The 20,023-nt window shown below is 45.7% G+C and overlaps 1 protein-coding gene across 1 annotated transcript in view; it reads left to right on the top strand.

Annotated features, from left to right (window-relative positions):
• Positions 1–20,023, top strand: part of ADCY1 (adenylate cyclase 1) — a 240,049-nt gene that overhangs the window by 82,786 nt on the left and 137,240 nt on the right. The window contains exon 4 of the mRNA XM_069959698.1: positions 12,736–12,847. Coding sequence (XP_069815799.1) covers positions 12,736–12,847 — 112 coding nt within the window. The remainder of the gene's footprint in view (positions 1–12,735; positions 12,848–20,023) is intronic.

Genomic DNA, 20,023 nt, shown 5'->3' with positions numbered 1-20,023 from the left:
TTGTCTCTTTGTAGCAGAGCTGTGGATGTAAAAAATTTGTGCTGTATGAAAAGAGTTTTAAAGAATAAAGTAAGCTCCATTCACACAAAGTTAGTGTGCTGCATATTTCTCACAGCAGATTTACTGCAGGAAATCTGCTGTGATTTTTGTTTCTGATTGAGTTCAGTGGGTCAGCAACAAATCTAAGTCAATGGGGCATCAAATGCGCCCCTGGCGTACCCCAGAGATAAACTGCAGGGTTTGCGCACAAATGTATGTTTTTTCCCTGGTGTATTGCTCACTCATCTGAAAGGAAGGCAGACCTCCACCCAGGTCTCATTTATCATGGTTTCAGGCATAAATCATAGCAGAAATCTACACCTACTCCAGAGCCAGTTGTAATTAGGGATTAGTAAATTTACAGTATTAGCGAAGCACTTCACAAGGCTCAGCTGTCAGCTAGTCAGCCTGCTGCCTTAAAACTCCATGCTAATCCGCTCCGAGTGCCTGGAAAAGCGGAATCCAGTCCTGGAAAAACTTATTTCAGCTTTGTATCTCTTGCAGCAAGTAGAGTTAGAAAGGAAATTGGTTAGCTAAGGACTTCTAGAGTTCATTCTAGAGATCAGTGAGGGTCTCAGCACCCAGACCCTGACCGATCAAAACTTTTGTGGTAATTATGCTAAGGGGTAAGGTACAAATTTGCGCCAAGGGTAGCCAATTGTGGTATCATTATACGACACCCCCTTTTTTATATGTATACCACTAGGGTAAACAACATAAAATAACCTGATTCAAAATAATAAAGCTAAATATTTTTGAATTTTCCTCTTTGATTTACATTCCATTTGTATAGTTTTATTAATTAGCAGAATTTCACATTAAATGTGCTGAACAGCTTTGAAGTAATAGAATGTGATGTGAACTGCATGTAAATCTGTCCAACACAGACTGTCTGTGTCAGTCTGGTGACTGCCAGCATTACCAATCTGATCTTGTAAGACTAACCAGCAGAGTAGCTCACATAGTATTCTTTCAATAGCTTTTTATATAGTTAAAGGGGCTGTCTGATAATTACATTTTTTTTTATTAGATTACACAGCAACTGGGATTATTAAACAGTTGTTAAGCCTTTTAAAATTGATGGAAGATATGATAGATAATTAGTTTAAAGGGGCCTTGTACACATCGGTTTTAGGCTAGGTCATGCATGCAAAACATTTTTTTTTTTTTCCCGTATCTGCAATGTAATTTGTTTTCCTGAAAATATAACTTCATTAAAATAAATGTATAGTTTTTTTTTTTCTGTATTATTCAGCTTCCACAACACGGGCCCCTCTACTGCCACCAATGTTTTCTATTGGAAATGGCAAGGCTGTCTGAGCACTGCAGTTCCTGAACCCCTGCTGTGACAGCACTGGAGCACAGATCTATACAAAACAAGGTCCTGTTTCCCCTGTGTACTGAATATTCTTAGGGTGTTATTCTACGGGCAGATTATCGTTTAACAAGGGCTGCATTGACATCGTTACTGATGTCCTTGCAGTCCTTGCTTAAATTTTATACATTACCTATCCAGGCTGCAGGGCTCCTCTTGCGGTCTTCTTCTCCCCGGGTCCCGGACGCTCCAGCTTTAGAGCAGCCTGTCTTAGCTGACAGGCCGCTCAGCCAATCACTGGCCGTTGCGGTTACAGACAGGGATTGGCTGAGTGGCCTGTCAGCTCAGACAGGCCGCTCTGAAGCTGGAGCGTGGGACCGAGAAAAAAAAGACCGCAAAAGGAGCCCTGCAGCCTGGATAGGTAATGTAAATCTTCAGTTGCCGGCTGCGCACCGATATTACATGTAGTGATGACATCTGTCAGTGCCTGTGTAGAAGAAGCTCTCACATATAGGATAGGCCATCAATATTAAATTGGTGCACTCTTGATGAGTCTAAATGTAGCAGCTGTTTAAAAGGACTGTACAAATAGTATGAAAGGGCATGTCATCAGGCTCACAGTGGCGTGAGGAGGTGGGCGGATTAAAGAACGCCACTGCTTGGTCCCCAGGGGGTTGAATGAACCCCTTGTGGGCCAGACTCTGCTCGGGTTTTGGGGGGGGGCAGAGGATGGTTAAATATACCCCTGGTCTCCCTGTCTTCTTTCTTTCAGCGGCTGAGCCGGTACACTGCTTGAACCACTGTTTGGGTGAGATGACACTTGTGCAGTGTCATCTCAGCCAGTCAGCAGCAGCAGCAATGTCCGCCTCAGCCGCTGCTTGGCTGATGACATCTTCGAAGAGCCAGAGCCCGACACACTTCTAGCTCAGTGTAGCGTGATGTGGTGTGAATGAAGACATCTGTGGTGAGCATGAACACTCCCCCCCCCCCCCAAACAGCACTGCACCCATCCCAGCAAGGAAGGGGGTCACTTAACCCCCTTCACTGCTGGGATGGGTACAGTGAGAGATTATTCTGGCCCCCAAGGTTGTTAGTTGCGGATACCATGCATCCTTACTTAACCACCGGGGGTGGGGTTCACATTGTTCAGTCTGGCACTCAATGCGATGCATGCTCACTTAACCCCATGTGCCAGACTGTAAACAGCATTTGGCACAGATGCTGCATACTATGCAAAACACCTGTCAAAATGATGGGTGCTCTGCTTCTGCCTTTTTTTCTTTCCCCTTTTGTTCTTCAGATATAGATTTTGGATTTGTTGGATTGTGTTTATGACCAATGTTTTGTATTTTTTTTTTTATAAAATGGTGAACGAGGGGTGTGGGAGTGTTAATTTTTGAATAAAACACTTTTCTCAATTGTGTGGTGTTATTTATTTTCTAACAGGCTTAGTAGTGAAAGCCACCTGATAGCATCCATTACTATGTCGGGGCTTAGTGATAGCAGGTAGCTAACACTACCTGCCCCCCTCCCCCATTATTACTGCAGTACCTCTTACTGGAGACTGGGAAGAGTTAAATGCCAGTAGTCCTGGAGCGTCAAAATTGGTGTTCCTGGACTGTGTTGGCAGGCTGGTATTATTAGGCTGGGGAGGGCTAAAATAAGTGGCCCTTCCCACCCTGATACTACTAGGCTGCTGCTCTTTGGTTTTTAGCCTGGCTGGTTATGCAAGTGAGGGTAACCCTACTCTTTTCTTTTTATTTATTTATCCATGTAAGCAAAAAAATGTGTATGGTTTCCCATATTTCCATAACCAAGCAGGTGAAAAAGACATCCCCAACCTAATAATGGTCATCCCCAACCTAATAATGCCAGCCTGCCAGTGCCCAATCCAGGAACACCAATTTTAATGCTGCGGGACTACTGATACCCGGCTCTTCCCAGTACCCCTGGTGTGATGGGTACTGGAGTAATAATGAGACGGGGGTTAGTTTTAGCCATTTTATGCCGACTAACACTAAGCCCCAACTTAGTAATTGATGCCGCCTATTTGACAGCTTTCACTACTAAGCCTGTAAATAAAAGAAATATAAACACACAACACAATTGAGAAAAGTGTTTTATTAAAAAAGATAACACCCCTACACTCCTCGTCGACCATTTTATTAAAAAAAAAAAAAATTTGTTGATGTATTCCACCAAATCTGATTCCTCTGATTACCAATATCTGAAAAACAAAAGAGCAAAACACAAAAAAGGTAGTTTCAGAACACCCATCACTTTGACAGATATTCTGCATCTTACAGTATGCAGCATTTTGCCAAATGCTGTTTACAGTCTGGCACACAAAGGGGTTAAGTAAGGATGTATGGCAGTGCTGTTGGGGGAAGGGGGAATGTTCATACTCACCACAGACAACTTCATTCTTCAGCAGAGCCCGACACACTGAGCTAGAAGTGTGCCAGGCTCTGGCTTTTCAAAGATGCCACCAGCCAAGCAGCAAAAGGACGCTGGTTCACCTCAGGGAGATCAACCAAAACACCACAGAGACACCATCACGTGTATTCTAGAACATTGCCCCCTGGGAAATCAAATATGCAAAAGAACACTGCAGAGACACCATCACATGTCTCGATGTCAGTGAACTAGCCAGACCTTCCCTCTGGGAAGGAACAACCAAGCCAAAGGCGTTCTCCAGTCAAGGAAACCACCTCAGCAAGGTATCCATCCACAGACAGCTGTTTCGGGGTTTTTGCCCCTCGTGATGGTGTCTCTGCGGTGTTTTGGTTGATCTCCCTGAGGTCAACCAGCGTCCTTTTGCATGCACTTACTAGTCATTGCTCCCACTAGCCAGAAACCTACTCCACACTGATGAGGGGCAAAAACCCTGAAACCACTGTCTGTAGATGGATACCTTGCTGAGGTGGTTTCCTTGACTGGAGAACGCCTTTGGCTTGGTTGTACCTTCCCAGAGGGAAGGTCTGGCTAGTTCACTGACTTTGAGACATGTGATGGTGTCTCTGCAGTGTTCTTTTGCATATTTGATTTCCCAGGGGGCAATGTTCTAGAATACACTGACGTTGAGACACGTGATGGTGTCTCTGCGGTGTTTTGGTTGATCTCCCTGAGGTCAACCAGCGTCCTTTTGCATGCTTTTACTAGTCATTGCTTCCACTAGCCAGAAACCTACTCCACACTGATGAGGGGCAAAAACCCCGCAACAGCTGTCTGTGGATGGATACCTTGCTGAGGTGGTTTCCTTGACTGGAGAACACCTTTGGCTTGGTTGTTCCTTCCCGGAAGGAAGGTCTGGCTAGTTCACTGACGTCAAGACGTGATGGTGTCTCTGCAGTGTTCTTTTGCACACCAGCCAAGCAGCGGATGAGGCTGGACATCGCTGCAACTGGACAAGTGTCATCTCAGCCAATCAGTGGCTAAAGCTGCCCCCATAACAGAGTGCAGTCTGGCCCACAGGGGGTTCATTTAACCTTCTGAAGACCAGACTGTCACCCCTTGCCGCTCCAATTGAGCACAGTCTGGCCCACATGGTGTTCAGTTACTCCCTTGGGACCAGACCTGCGTTTTATCCCCAAAAACACGCCACTAAGAAATGCAATACACATAGGCTATGGTGATTTTTAGTGGAGCAGAAGACTTCCCTTGAAGTCTATGGGAGAAAAGCGCCACAGTTTGCAGAAAAAATGCCAAACCCTAAGCATACTGGGGGACATTTATTAAGTCCGACGTTTTTTACGCCGGACTTAAAAATGTACCCGCATCTCCGGCGCTACGGAGATTTATGTAGAGGCAGACTGCCTCTACATAAATCCCGTGCACGCCGGTGCGCACGGAAGGAAACCTACGCCAGCTGAGAGCTGGAGTAGGTTTCCTGCGTATCTTTAACACTAAGCAATGATAGATCGTTGCGACTCTGAGTCCGCACCCCCGTTCCGCCCCCTCCACACCTCCTCCCCGCCCCCCTGGCGTACGAGGCAGAAAGTGATTTTACAAATGAAATATTCGTAAATCGGCACTTTCCACCGAAAATGAAAGATACGCCACTTGATACATGTCCCCCACTGTGTTTTGACAAAGCTGCCACAGAGCCTCAGAAATGCCAGAGGAGAGAAAACCATGCCCCCCAAAAAATATGGTGTGTAAGGCAAATGAAAAACAACCATTGACTTCCAGCTAACATCTCGCCGCTGGCATTTTTGAAAAAAAAATCCCTAGCGTTTGTATTGTTTTTTTTCCAAGATTTTAAGGCAGTGTGAAGCTAACCTTAGGCCAGTTTCACACGTACTGTATTGCAGCGGATTTCACACTTCGAGTTCCGCAGCTAAATCCACTGCGATACTCTTTACCCTTAGGTATGGCTTGCTTAACACAGCATCTGCCAGACTTACAAGCGTTCCAGCTCCTGGGTCACTGCCACCTTGTTCAGCCAATTAGTGCCTGCAGCGGAACATTGCACTGAGTAGCTGAGTGGACCATTAGTGACCCGGAAGCCTGAGAAGCAAGTTGAAGCGTGGACATGTAATGTATTTACTTGTTAACCCAGCAGATGCTGAGTTAATTAGGCCATGGCTACATTCTTGCAGCAGAATGAAAATACGCTGTGAGGCTATGTTCACATTGCGTATGAGTCCGTCCGTAGTGCAAACCGCGAATATACGCACGTAGTTTTGAGGTTGATGCGTTCGCTTGAAAGTATACGATATACGCCCGCACAATGCACACTACGTATGAGCTTACGGCCGGATCGTATGCGGCGCCATGAAAAATTAACAAGACCATTGTTTGAGGACGGAAATGTTCCAACTCACGGCCGTGTATTTCCATGCGGTCCCGTACGAAGTACTTATTTCAGCCAAATTGAACTTGATTTTTCGATCCAAAAGGTTCTGTGAGTTTTATTGGCCTGGGCGAAGATTTCCAAGTAAATTACCTGTTTCAGATCGCTGCGAAACAAGCTAGGGAAGCATAACTCTTCGTATGCATCCGGCCGCATGTTGATTTTTCCCACGCCCGTAGTTTTTGCCGCACATGTACGGCGGCGTACGAAATGCGGCCGGACTCATACGCAGTGTGAACATAGCCTAAGAATGTAGAGCCATAGGCAATAACAGTACACACAGTATTGCAGCGGAACTCGCAGCATAAATTCTGCTGCAGTGCAGTACGTGTGAAACTGGCCTTACATTGTCATAATTGGCCGTTAAGGAGATACGACCAAGGAGTGAATGGCATGTCAAAAGTTATTTTTGATGACAGGTACTTTTTAAGTTGCTGGACAACCCATTGCAAAAAGTTAAAAATCTTAAGTGCAAACCCTTATTGTGTGAAAAAATTTTGAGGTGGTGGCTGCAGTCAGCTGTAGACTTGGAGACATCATAGGAGGACACTGAGGGAACGTGGAAAGGTAAGAGTAGCACAGCATCAAAAGTTTTTAAGTGCCGGAATACCCCTTTAACGCAAATTTACACTGTTGTGATTTTTTTTTACCTTAATTGATCGGTGCGATGGTGCTTGTGGCGCTGTTCTTTTTAAAAATGCCACCCAGAGCACTGGGGGCAGGCATGCCGCCCATCAGTGTGGTGATATCTCCTCCCCTCTGAGACATGGCTTCATTGATTCTAATGGAGCTGCGTCACAGAGGGGAGCGGGTTTTGTCACACTGGGGGGGTGGTGGATCTGCCCCCAGTGCTCCGGGCCAGGCCATTGCGTGGGAACCGGGTGGCAAAAAAAGGATTACGCCACCAAGATCCCTGTGTCAGCGCCAATCGATTAAGGTAAAAAAAATAAAAGCAGCCATGGTACATTCGCTTTAAAGTAGCAGTTCACAAAAAATGATTATTGCCACCACCCCACTAGTCCCTGGCGCGTATACCCACCACAGGTGATCAGTGTCCTGCGGCGTAGTTTTGTTCTGGTCCTGCGGCGCCATTCAAATCCGGCGTGCGCTCATGTCAGCCGCTGCTATGACTCCTCTTCTGTCTCCTGTGATTAAACTCTGGAAGTCACGCGCTTCCATAGAGAATGCATTTTAAAATGTGAATTCCGGCGTACAGTCACAGGAGAGGAGTCACAGCAGGGGCTGACATGAGTGCACACCAGATTTGAACAGTGCCACTGGACCCGAACAAAGCCGTGCCGCGGGACACCGATCAGCTGCTGTGGGTATACGCCCCAGTGTCTAGGGGGGGCCAATAATAATTTTTTGTGAACTGCTTCTTTAAGACTTATATGTAAAGCGTTGGTATAATAAATCACTCCCAAACTGTTTAAATATATACCTTTCTAGCAATAATTATACTTTTTATGTTACAATAAATTATTATTAAATAATTTATAAGCAAACTTTATTTATAAACAGTTATCTTTATTATTATATTTAGATCTAAACAAACCTGGAGACATATAGTACAGATCCAGAAGACATATATATGTAAACCATAATATGTGTATTACCTAAAATTGCAAAGGTGTGTGTGTGTGTTTGTGAGAGAGAGTGAGTTTGTGTGTCTGCATCTGGTTTACTTGGCACTTAACCTGAGGGTAGATATTAAATTACTTTCATAGTATAACTAAATAATTAACATCAGCTCTTATATTGCAGCAGATGGTGAGCAGATGGATAGCTGTGCAACCCCAGCCTTCTTATTTGACTCATGCACAGTTTGTTACAGATTATGATTGGCATTAAATTTTGCATTGCCAGTAATATGTTTTATTTTGATGTCCTGTTTAGGTATAAGGTTTTGCTTTTTGCAACAAAGATGTCACAAGCAGATTCTTATGGCAGTAGAACATATTATACTATGTAAAGTTGTTAATGGAAAACTTTGTTTTATCCATTTCTGTCTAGGCACTATACAATAGAATTTTATCTGGCTAACATTCATATTGAGGGGGTAGGTTATATTGTGACTCAACAGTTCGGCTGATCTTTTTGTCCTACACAAGTGGCAACTGCATAATAACTGTATGTTGATAATTTAGTAAATAACAGAATATTTTTATTTTTAACTAAAGCCTAAACTGAATCCTAGTTTTATTATTTAGATAAGTGCTTCTCAGTTACAGTCATCATGGCCCACCAACAGGTCATGTTTTGGGGATTTCCTTAGTATTTCTCAGGTGACCTGTTGGTGGGCCTTATGAACTGGAATTCAGAAGCACTGGTTTAGATGATCAATGCAGGTCAGATCTCGGGTACCTTGACAACTGGAACCATCAATACCTCCCACTGGAGCAGATGCAGAACAGCCAACACTGAACTTCTGCAACTCCCCAGCAGACTGAGGTATGAATTGGCCCCCAGCTATCTACTCCTACCCCCATTATCCATTGCATTGTTTACATTTCATGGTATGATTTCTGGCTCTACTCTTCTGAGCATTGACTTTTATTGCCCTCTTTTCTAAGCAGTGAACCCAAATTGTTTGTTTACAATCTCCTCTCTATCAGTTACCCTGGCACACACCTTCAACTCATTTTCTTAGACTGTGTTCTAGGTGTGCTGAACGTTCGTGGAGGAAGTCTAAAACTGATGCAAACCTCCTACATTACAAATTTGTGCTTAAAAGCTACTACTAAGCTCTTCATTCTGCTAAACAATCTTACTTTACCTCTCTCATCTCTTCTCTATCCAATAACCCAAAACGTCTCTTTGATACCCTCAACTCCCTCCTCAAACCCAAAGTTCAGACACCCGTAACTAACCTCTGTGCTGAAGACCTAGCATCCTACTTCAAGGAAAAGATAGATACTATCCGTCAGGAGATCACCTCCCAGTCCCCAAGTAGTGTTGATCCCATTCCCTCTTGTATTTCCTCCTCTTCCCTCTCAGTATTTGAACCTGTAACAGAGGAGGAAGTTTCCAGACTCCTCTCCTCCTCTCGTCCCACCACCTGCCCTAGTGACCCTATTCCCTCACACCTTGTCCAGTCTCTCTCTCCTGTTGTCACTACTTACCTTACTAAAATCTTCAACCTCTCCCTTTCCTCTGGCATCTTCCCCTTGACTTTCAAACACTCCATTATCACTCTATTACTGAAAAAACCCTCCCTAGACCCATCCTGTGCAGCCAACTATCGACCTGTCTCTAATCTTCCTTTTATCTCCAAACTACCTCTCTGACAACTCTCTCCTTGACCCCCTTCAGTTCGGTTTCCGTCCTCACCACTTTACCGAAACTGCCCTTACTAAAGTCTCTAATGATCTCCTCTCCGCCAAATCTAAAGGTGACCATTCTTTGCTCATTCTCCTGGATCTATCTGCAGCTTTTGACACTGTAGACCACCAGCTCCTCCTCTCCACACTCCGCTCTATTGGCCTCAAAGACTCTGCTCTTTGCTGGTTTTCCTCCTATCTCTCTGACGGCTCCTTTAGTGTATCACTTTCTGGCTCCATTTCATCTTCTCTTCCCCTTAGAGTCGGTGTTCCCCAAGGATCAGTCCTGGGCCCTCTCCTTTTCTCACTTTACACTTTACCCATCGGACAAATCATCAGCAAGTTTGGTTTTCAGTACCATCTCTATGCCAGCTGTATACCTCCTCCCGTGATATCACCCCCGCTCTTCTACAGAACACCAGTAACTTTCTGTCTGCCGTCTCTAACGTTATGTCCTCCCTATTCCTAAAACTAAACCTTGCTAAGACTGAGCTTCTTGTATTCCCTCCCATATATAAAAATATAACATTATTGTTCCTGCATGGTGAACGGCGTAAACAAAAAGAAAAAAACAAACAAAAAAAAACAGGGTTGCTGATTTTTAAAAATTATATATCAGAAAAAAATTATTAAAAAGTGATCAAAACTGTTTTTTATACCAATATGATATTATTAAAAACCAGAGATCATGGCGCAAAAAATTACCCCCCAACCAGCCCTATAGGTGGAAAAATAAAAGCACTATGGCTTTTAGAAGGAAGGGAGGAACATTGCATTAATTTGACCTGGACATCCGTGCATCCTTGCATCAGTGGGCTCGGTCTTGAAAGGGTTAAACACCTAAAGAGCTTGTCTATACAATACAATGGAAGAGTACTCCCTTCCCCGCACTTCACACCACAGATGCTACAGTGGTCGGCTACCATTGTCTGCTTATAGGAAACCAGTGGGGAAAAAAAAAAACTGTTGGTTCAACCAGTTGCTGTCATCAGCAGTTTCTTGCTTTTCTTACTGCTGGAAAGAATTGGTGTGCAATTGCATGAAGATGTCTTGTCTATAAAGTGAACATTGACATTTTGACAGTATGCTGTGATCTAGCTCATACTACGGTAGATGAAAAGTTAGACTTGCAGCTATATGTTACAACTGTGTGAAAAAGGATTAGAACTAGGGCTGGGCGATAATGGCCTAAATCAATATCGCGGTTTATCGTACATGTAGCCGCGGTAACGATAAATCGAACGATAATTATGACACGCCCCTTTTAAAAGCCACACCCCTTTTGAAAACCCCATTTTCCGATGGTAATACAAACGTGGATTTATTCCATATAACAATATGCAGCAAACTTCACAAGTAATACAGAATGTTTTGGCATCTCCTACGCCATTTTCAATTGCCACTTAAAAATGGCATAGGAGATGCTAAAACATTCTGTATTACTTGTGAAGTTTGCTGCATATTGTTATATGGAATAAATCCACGTTTGTATTACCATCGGAGTGCTGCAGAGTATTTTTTACTAGCTGACTTGGTCCAAGGTCTGGGATTCATATGCTGGCAGCCACAGTTCATTTAGTGTGCTGCCTATATTGTTTGCTCTATCTATCTATCTATCTATCTATCTATCTATCTATCTATCTATCTCCACAGTATATATTCTGATAGATAAATAGATAGGTGGATGATAGATAGGTGGATTGTAGATAGGAGACACATAGATAGGACTCCTATCTATCTATCTATCTATCTATCTATCTATCTATCTATCTATCTATCTATCTATCTATCTACCCCCAGTCACTGAGTGGCTGCAGGGGGTCAGGTATAAGTCAGCACATCGTCCCCCCACCAGGCACCGCTCTCTCTCCCGCACAGGAATCCTCGGCCCCTGTCACTCAGTGATGTAGCACATATATCTGTGTCCCGGGCAGAGCCTCACACACGGCTGCTTCCAGAACTGACAAAAGATAAGGAGGCGCCGAGGACTCCTGTGCGGGACAGAGTGCGGTGGCCAGTTAAGCGAGGATGTGCTGACCCATACCTGACCCCAACTGTATGTGCAGCAGAGCTCACCGTGCAGCTTCCAGCGAAGCTAGGAGAAGTGAGTGAGCCGCCCGGCAGCAGCACCGCTGAGCTCACACTGGAGGGGGAGCTGCCGCCTGTGCGCAGCCTGTCAGTTCTCCAGCCTTCCTCTTCAGCCCCCTGCAGCAGTATCTTCCATCCCTTGCCCTGCACCAGTATATGTGCACCCTGGCTCGGGAGGTAAATCGGAAAATCAGCTTTCCAGCCTCCACCTCTCCACCCGGCCACGGTGGTATGCGGGTGAGGCCGGCGCTGTACTGCTGCTGCACTGTCAGCGTGCACCCAGGCCCCCTGTGTGGTGGTAACAGCCTGTTATCACTACACAGGGGTCCTGGGTGCACGCTGACAGTGCAGCAGCAGCTTCCATCCAGATCGATAGTGTACAGTACAGCGCCGGCCCCTCACCCGCATACCACCGGCAGTCCGGCACCAAACGCTACTGCACCCATGGACCCCCAGGCTGTTATCACTACACAGGGGCCGGGCCTGGGTGAGAAGCGGCTGCCATCTTACCGCCTGTGACACAGGAAAGTGCCGAGAGGAGAGCACAGCCAACTGCCAGCCCACACGACCACAAGAAAGCCCGCCCGCACGCAGCCAATAAAAAGGACGGCTGCAGAGGCGGTACGTGGGCGACGCAATACGGGTGTAGGGGGGATTGGCTGGCCAAGCACATTATTAATTAGAGACTGCTTCAAGGTCCCCCCTCCCACAGCAGCAGAATAGTTTATTCCAAATGCCGCATTGTCCGGGCAGCAATTAGGCAGCGCTGGGAAGACAGGGAATCCAGAAAATACCGCACATAGCGTCCTGGCCAAGTTGAAGTCGGTTAACCGACCCCAGTGACGGTATCGGTATTTTCGCGGTATACCGCTCAGCCCTAATTAGAACCAGTGGGAAACTAATGACAATGTGCAGGGATTGGAGGAAAATCTGGGATCTTCTTCCTATTCTTTTATGGTGTTCGATTACCCCAGTGGCGGTAAGGGGGGGGGGGGGGTTTAACATCTGATTGTTACAAATGATTTAGCAGCATCTAGGGCATGTCAACAAAAAGTCACACCAAAAGATATTTGCATGATTCAATGCTAAATAATTTCTAATTTGTCCTTTTCTTTCAGCATTTTATTTGCAGATATTGTTGGCTTTACAAGTTTGGCATCCCAATGCACAGCTCAAGAATTGGTCAAGCTGTTAAATGAACTGTTTGGAAAGTTTGATGAGTTGGCAACAGTAAGGTTCAGATTTTTGTTTCATTTATCTGTTTAGTTGTCCTGTAGAAATATCAAAATGTAAGACTAATTATGAAAACAGGAGAAATATATAAATCATGGTAAGGATCGGAAACGTTTATCATCTCATAATTAAAGTGCAGATTAGTAAGACAAGGCATTCTATCCTTTGTAAAGGAGAAGTCCGGGCAAAGTTATTTTTTGAACATGTGCTTGGGAGAGGGAGGATAAAAGTAATAACATGCTCCTACCTCCCCCTCTCCAGCACTGATGGCCACGTACCACTGCTCCGGTCCCCAGCTTCCTGGACCCGGGTCGTGACATGTCTAGTCTGCTCAGCCTGTCAGCTGCCGAGGCGGGACGCCGCTACGTAATGATGACATATACTATAAATTCTTTTAAGGGTCTTGAACTACTATTTAGATTTGCTCTCCTTGTATAATTAATGTAAAGGGGCTCGCAGGTATAAATCATGAACCAAATCTAAGAGGTGTGTGCCTCTTAGTGAATCCAAGTGGTAAAAAAGGAGTGGGCCCTAATTTACCCCCCATCCCCCCCAAAAGATTTTCCTGCGATGAACATTCAAAAATTCAGAAAACTCACGTTCTCTTCTTATTTACTTTTTTTTTTCTTGGAACATCTAATAACTGTACCTAATGGCTGTAGTTGCCTTAAGGCATTATTTAATCTACAGTTGCTTCTTGTGTTTTTATTTAAATTAATATATTAAGACTTTTCTTAAATACATACTCTTAGCAAATCTAGAAATCTGGTGATTTCCCTCATTAATAAAGGAAAATTACAGGTTTTATCAAAACCTGGTGCAATTCTTCTCCGTTATACCAAGTGTATGGGGAAAAAAAAAGCTGATAAGCAGGGTGGAACCTTGACCTCTGACTTGTTCAGGATTAAGGATGAACAAATCTGTTCTGTTTTGTTGTTAATATGTTGATGGTCTCTAGCAGTGCTTCTCAATTCCAGTCTTCATAGCCAACCAGCAGGTTATGTTTTGAGGATATCCCATACAAAGAACACAGTAATATACTAAGGACAACATGACCTGTTGGTGGGTCATGAGGACTGGAATTGAGAAGCACTGGTCTATAGATTATAGTGGGAGAATCTATTAAAAATGTATATTACAGAAATTCAACAAATGTAGAGCTTAAGTTTAATTAACTCTAGAATGTAATGAACTCATGAATTAACTCTTCAGTAGTTCCAGTATGTTCCACAAAAAAGCAGAAACTTTGCTTTATACAGAATAATTTCAGCAAAATAATAAGGGTTCCCGATGTATAATGCAGACTAGCTAAAGGAGGAGGACAACGCTGCTTGTAAAAGGTTAATCTACTAGAGAAAGATACTGCTTGTAAAGGATTATTCTGCTTCTACCGTCCTCCACGTGCGCCATATTATAATGTAAAACTATAGCCATTACAGGCAGATTTTCCCAGCTGATCAGTCACATCAGATCAATTTTACCATCAGATCAAAATGTCCTTGTGAGAAAGGTATTGTGGATTCCTTGTATTGCTTGACAAATATTTTTCGACTTATTTTATCTACTTTTTTTTTAACCAAATAATAATATCATTTATTTGTATAGCGCCAACAGTTTCCGCAGCGCTTTTTTAAATATATACGTACAGAACAGGTAATATTTATAATATATTATAGAATAAATAAGTAAAATAAAATAAAATATGATACAAACAAAGCTCGATTACGAGAGTTTACAGACTAGGAGGACTGGTGGTGACACAAGAAGCAGTAATTGCTTTATTTTTGTCAATGTTTCAGTCATTGTACATAGTCACAAACGCCTTTGTCTTGTTTCAGGTAGATAGTACATGGCACCAAGGAGGATATAGAGTACATGGAGAAGGGATAGCAGAGAGTCTTTGGGAAGGGCATTCCAGAGAACTGGTGCAGCACGAGAGAAGTCTAGGAGCCGGGAGTGTGAGGTTCTGATTATGAAAGAGGTTAGTTTGAGATCATTAGCAGAGCGTAGAGCACGGGAAGAGTGGTAGGTGGAGATGAGGGAGGGAGATGTATGGAGGGGCAGAGTTGTGGAGAGCTTTATGGGTGAGGGTGAGGAATTTGAACTGTATTCTGTATTTAATGGGTAACCAGTGCAGTGACTGGCACAGGGGAGAAACGTCAGTATAACGGCTGGAGAGGAAGATGAGCCTGGCTGCTGCGTTAAGGATAGACTGGAGAGGGGAGAGCTTTGAGAACGGAGTAGGGAGTGACAATAGTAAAGACTAAAATGGATCAAGGCAACAGTGACAGTCTGAACTGTGTCAGTGGTGAGAAATGGGCGTATTCTAGAGATGTTTTTGAGATGTAGATGACAGGAGCATGCAAGAGCTTGAATATAAAGAGTGAAGGATTGATCAGAGTCTAGCATAACCCTCAGACATTGAGCTTGATGCACAGGAGAGATGCTAGTACCACCAACTGAGAGTTAGATTTAGGATAGTTAGAGGGAGGGAATACCAGAAGTTCAGTTTTAGAGAGATTAGGTTTGAGAAAGAGAGAGGTCATAATGTTAGAGACAGCAGATAGACAGTCACTGGTATTTTGTAGAAATGCAGAGGTGATGTCACGGGAGGAGGTATATAGCTGGGTGTCATCGGCGTAGAGATGGTATTGCAGGCCAAACCTGCTGATGGTCTGTCCGATGGGGGCTGTATAGAGGAAGAAGAGGAGGGGACCCAGGACTGATCCCTGGGGAACCGCAACATAAAGAGGTAAGGGAGAAGACGTAGAGCCAGAGAAGGATACACTGAAGGAGCGGTCAGAGAGGTAGGAAGAAAACCAGGAGAGAACAGAGTTTTTTAGACCAAGAGAGCTGAGCATGGAGAGGAGAAGCTGGTGGTCTACAGCAGGGGTGGGGAACCTTTTCCATGTCGAGGGCCGGTCGGGCATTAATAAAATCATTTGAGGGCCACATACTGTGCGCGGCAGTTAGTAGCGTGGGTTTGCAGCACATGGGGCAAGGCAAAGTATTGTTCCTCCAGTGCCCCTGCTATTGTAGTTAACCCCCAGTGATGCCCCTTGTAGCCTAGTTAACCCCCCCAGTGATGCCTCTGGTAGCCTAGTTAACCCCCATCAGGCATGTCCCTTGTAGCCTAGTTATCACCCCCATCAGTCTTGTCCCTGGTAGCCTAGTTATCACCCCCATCAGGCATGTCTCTGGTAGCCTAGTTATCCCCCCCCCATCAGGCATGTCCCTTGTAGCCTAGTTATCCCCCCCATCAGGCATGTTCCTGGTAGCCTAGTTATCCCCCCATCAGGCATGTCCCTTGTAGCCTAGTTATCCCCCCATCAGGCATGTCCCTTGTAGCCTAGTTATCACCCCCATCAGGCATGTCCCTTGTAGCCTAGTTATCCCCCCCATCAGGCATGTCCCTGGTAGCCTAGTTATCCCCCCCATCAGGCATGTCCCTGGTAGCCTAGTTATCACCCCCATCAGGCATGTCCCTGGTAGCCTAGTTATCACCCCCATCAGGCATGTCTCTGGTAGCCTAGTTATCACCCCCATCTGGCATGTCCCTGGTAGCCTAGTTATCACCCCCATCAGGCATGTCCCTAGCAGCCTAGTTATCACCCCCATCAGGCATGTCCCTTGTAGCCTAGTTATCACCCCCATCAGGCATGTCCCTGGTAGCCTAGTTATCACCCCCATCAGGCATTTCCCTGGTAGCCTAGTTATCACCCCCATCAGGCATGTCCCTGGTAGCCTAGTTATCACCCCCATCAGGCATGTCCCTTGTAGCCTAGTTATCACCCCCATCAGGCATTTCCCTGGTAGCCTAGTTATCACCCCCATCAGGCATGTCCCTGGTAGCCTAGTTATCCCCCCCCCATCAGGCATGTCCCTGGTAGTCTAGTTATCCCCCCCATCAGGCATGTCCCTTGTAGCCTAGTTATCCCCCCCATCAGGCATGTCCCTTGTAGCCTAGTTATCCCCCCCATCAGGCATGTCCCTTGTAGCCTAGTTATCCCCCCCATCAGGCATGTCCCTTGTAGCCTAGTTATCCCCCCCATCAGGCATGTCCCTTGTAGCCAAGTTATCACCCCCATCAGGCTTGTCTCTGGCAGCCTAGTTATCACCCCCATCAGTCTTGTCCCTGGCAGCCTAGTTATCACCCCCATCAGGCATGTCTCTGGCAGCCTAGTTAACCCCCAAATAAAAAAAAAATAAACATCCCTCTCACCTTTCCTCCGTTCCCACGCTGTCCAGGTCCTCTGTGCCGGTCTTCTCCTGCAGGCGGCGCGCGATGAAATGACGTCATCGCGCGGCCCGCAGGAGACTGAAGACACGCGCCGCTCTAGTGGGAAAGAAGCCGGCATAGACAGCATCCTCCTGTATCCGGCAGCTGTCACAGACACCGGAGGATGCTGTGTATGCCGGCTTCTTCCTCCTCCAGAGCGGCGCGCATCACAGGGGAGCTGCGGGCCGCGAGCCGCATCGGGAGGTCTCAGGGGCGGGATGCGGCCCGCGGGCCTGAGGTTCCCCACCCCTGGTCTACAGTGTCAAATGCCACTGAAAGAATCAGCAAGGAGTAGTTTCCTTGTGACTTGGCCTTCAGAAGGTCGTTTGACACCTTGATGAGAGCAGTTTCAGTGGAGTGAAGGCATCGGAAACCGAACTGTAGAGGGTCGAGAGGAGATTTATCGGAGAGGGTTAGGCAAAAATAGACCAAACGCTCCAAGAGTTTAGAGATGAAAGGCAGATTAGACAGGTTGATAGTTAGCTGCACAGGATGGATCTAGGAAGTTTTTTTCAGTAATGGGGTTATAATAGAGTTTGAATAGTGTTTGAATGTGAAGGGAAAGATACCAGAGAAGAGAGAGAAAGGTTGAATATTTTAGTGAGATGAGTTGTGACAGAGTTGTGACAGAGAGAGTAATTGGAGGAGGTGTGAGGCAATAGGGTCACTAGGGCAGGTAGTGGGGTGAGAAGAGGAGAAGAACCTTGGCTCCTGAACTTCTTCCTCTTCTTCTTCTTCTTCACTGGATCAAAAACAGAAGACAGAGTGAAGAGAAAGTGGGGGAGAGGGAATAGGATCTATGGGGCTGGGAAATTATGTCAGAACGGATAGAGTTAATTTTGGATTTGAAATAGTAGGCCAAGTCTTCAGCACAGAGGTCAGTGATGGGTGTGTGAGCTTTGGGCTTTAGGAGAGAGTTAAAGGTGTCAAAGAGGCGCTTTGGGTTGTTGGATAGTGAGGGGATGAGAGAGGTAAAGTAGGCTTGTTTGGCGAGGTGAAGGACAGAGTAATAAAATTTGAGAGTGAATGAAATCTGCTCAGGTTCTAGATTTCCTCCACAGACGTTCAGCAGTCCTAGAGCCTCACCGAAGAAAGTGGTGTGTGTGGCGAGTAGGGAGAGCTACCGAGTCCAGGGTGAATTTTAGGGTGTTGTGGTAGTGTGGCCATGTTTGGACAGGTGAGGGATGAGATTGGGGACAGTGAGGATTGTAGGGAGTCTATGAGTTGATGAGTGTTGATATTGCACAGATTTCTGTATATGTATGGGGAAGGAGTGTCAGGAGGGGGACGATTGTTTGTAATTGTGAAAGAGAGAAGTTTGTGGTCGGATAACTCTGAGGAATCGTTTGTGAAGTTGGAGACTGAACAGTGGTGGAAGAAGATCAGGTCCAGGGAATTCCCACCCTTGTGTGTGGGAGAGTTTGTTAGCTGTGAGAGGCTGAAAGAGGAGGTTACACAGAGAAGCTGAGAGGCGGAAGAGGTCATAGGTAAATCGATGGGGATGTTAAAGTCACCCAGGATTAGTGTGGGGACTTCTGCAGATAAGAAATGGGGGAGCCAGGTTGCAAAGTGGTTGAGGAATTTCTTGAGGACAGCCAGGAGGCGGTAGATGACAGAAACTCTAAGGGGAAGTGGGAGGAAGAGTCTGAGGGTGTGAACCTCAAAAGAGGGGAAAGAGTGTGAGAGCTCAGGGGGAATGACCTGGAAAGTGCACTGCGGGGAGAGAAGGACATCAACTCTTCCACCATGCCTACCCTCAGGTCTGGGGGTGTGACAGAGATGAAAACCACCATGGGATAGTGCAGCAAGGGGAAGCAGTGTCAGACCAAATCTGCCTCTGTCACATGTACATCCCTAGCATGTGATATAGGTATGATTTATCTATCTATACTCACTCTCCACTCAGTCTTACTTAGTATACTCAGTTTGCAAATTAGCATAAATCACACCCCAGTAAGTCCACACATCTCAGATACAAACTGCGACTACTTATAAAATATAGGCTGTAAAATATCCTGTCCAGTAATCAAAGGATATCAGGCAATGCATTACAGGCAATAGATTTTTTCGAGCATACAAAGGCCAAACTTTTTGGGTTTATTGTAAGTACTCTGGGTAAAGGATCATAATTAAGAGACAAAATAAAACAACATAAACACATGCAAAACAGTTATAAAATAAGTGGATGATAAGACTGAACCCTACCCTGTGAACAATTTTCTATGGATTCCAAATTTTTATACCCAAGTCTGAGGATCAGGTTTTTACATTTTCTTTATGCCTGTTAGTGGATATTTATTGGCCATTTAGGTGATAAGAGACTAAATTTCCTTGATTGTTTCATTAGGTCTTACAGAAGGGAGATTTTCATCTTGGACATCTCCCAGTCCTGGCAGATGTCTGTCAGGGCTGCGGCGGCATCCCGCGCTCCAGGCCACCGCCGCACCCCCTCACCCTGTCCTGCAGCCACCGGTGTAAACATGCAGGGACCGGCGCTGCTGCCACTCCGGCCCCTGGGGGCGCCTCACCTCGCCCCGCTCCTGTCCGTCGCTGTGCCGGCCGGTGCGCGCGTCCCCGCCTCCTAGGGCGCGCCCGCGCCGGCTGTCTCAGAGTTAAAGGGGCAGTCCGCCCCTAATTGGTTCTCGCACATCACACTCTCTTATAAGTTCCAGCCCTGCCCCACTACAGGTGTTGGAGCCTCTACATGCTTCCCATAGCGTTTGGCCCAGCTCCCTGTTGTTCCTAACCTCAGTCCTTGTTCCTAGTTCCTGTCCGCTGTCCCGGTCCCTAGTCCCTGTCCGCTGCTTACCCATTGTTCCTGAGTACTGCCTGCCACCTGCGGTTACGCCTACAGACCTCTGCCCGCACAATTTTCTGCCTACTGCTCCTGCCAC

The sequence above is a fragment of the Dendropsophus ebraccatus genome, chromosome 2 (assembly GCF_027789765.1).
Source record: "Dendropsophus ebraccatus isolate aDenEbr1 chromosome 2, aDenEbr1.pat, whole genome shotgun sequence".
NCBI lineage: Eukaryota > Metazoa > Chordata > Amphibia > Anura > Hylidae > Dendropsophus > Dendropsophus ebraccatus.
The sequence above is the reverse complement of the archived record's forward strand: the minus strand, read 5'-3'. Positions and strand labels throughout refer to the sequence as shown.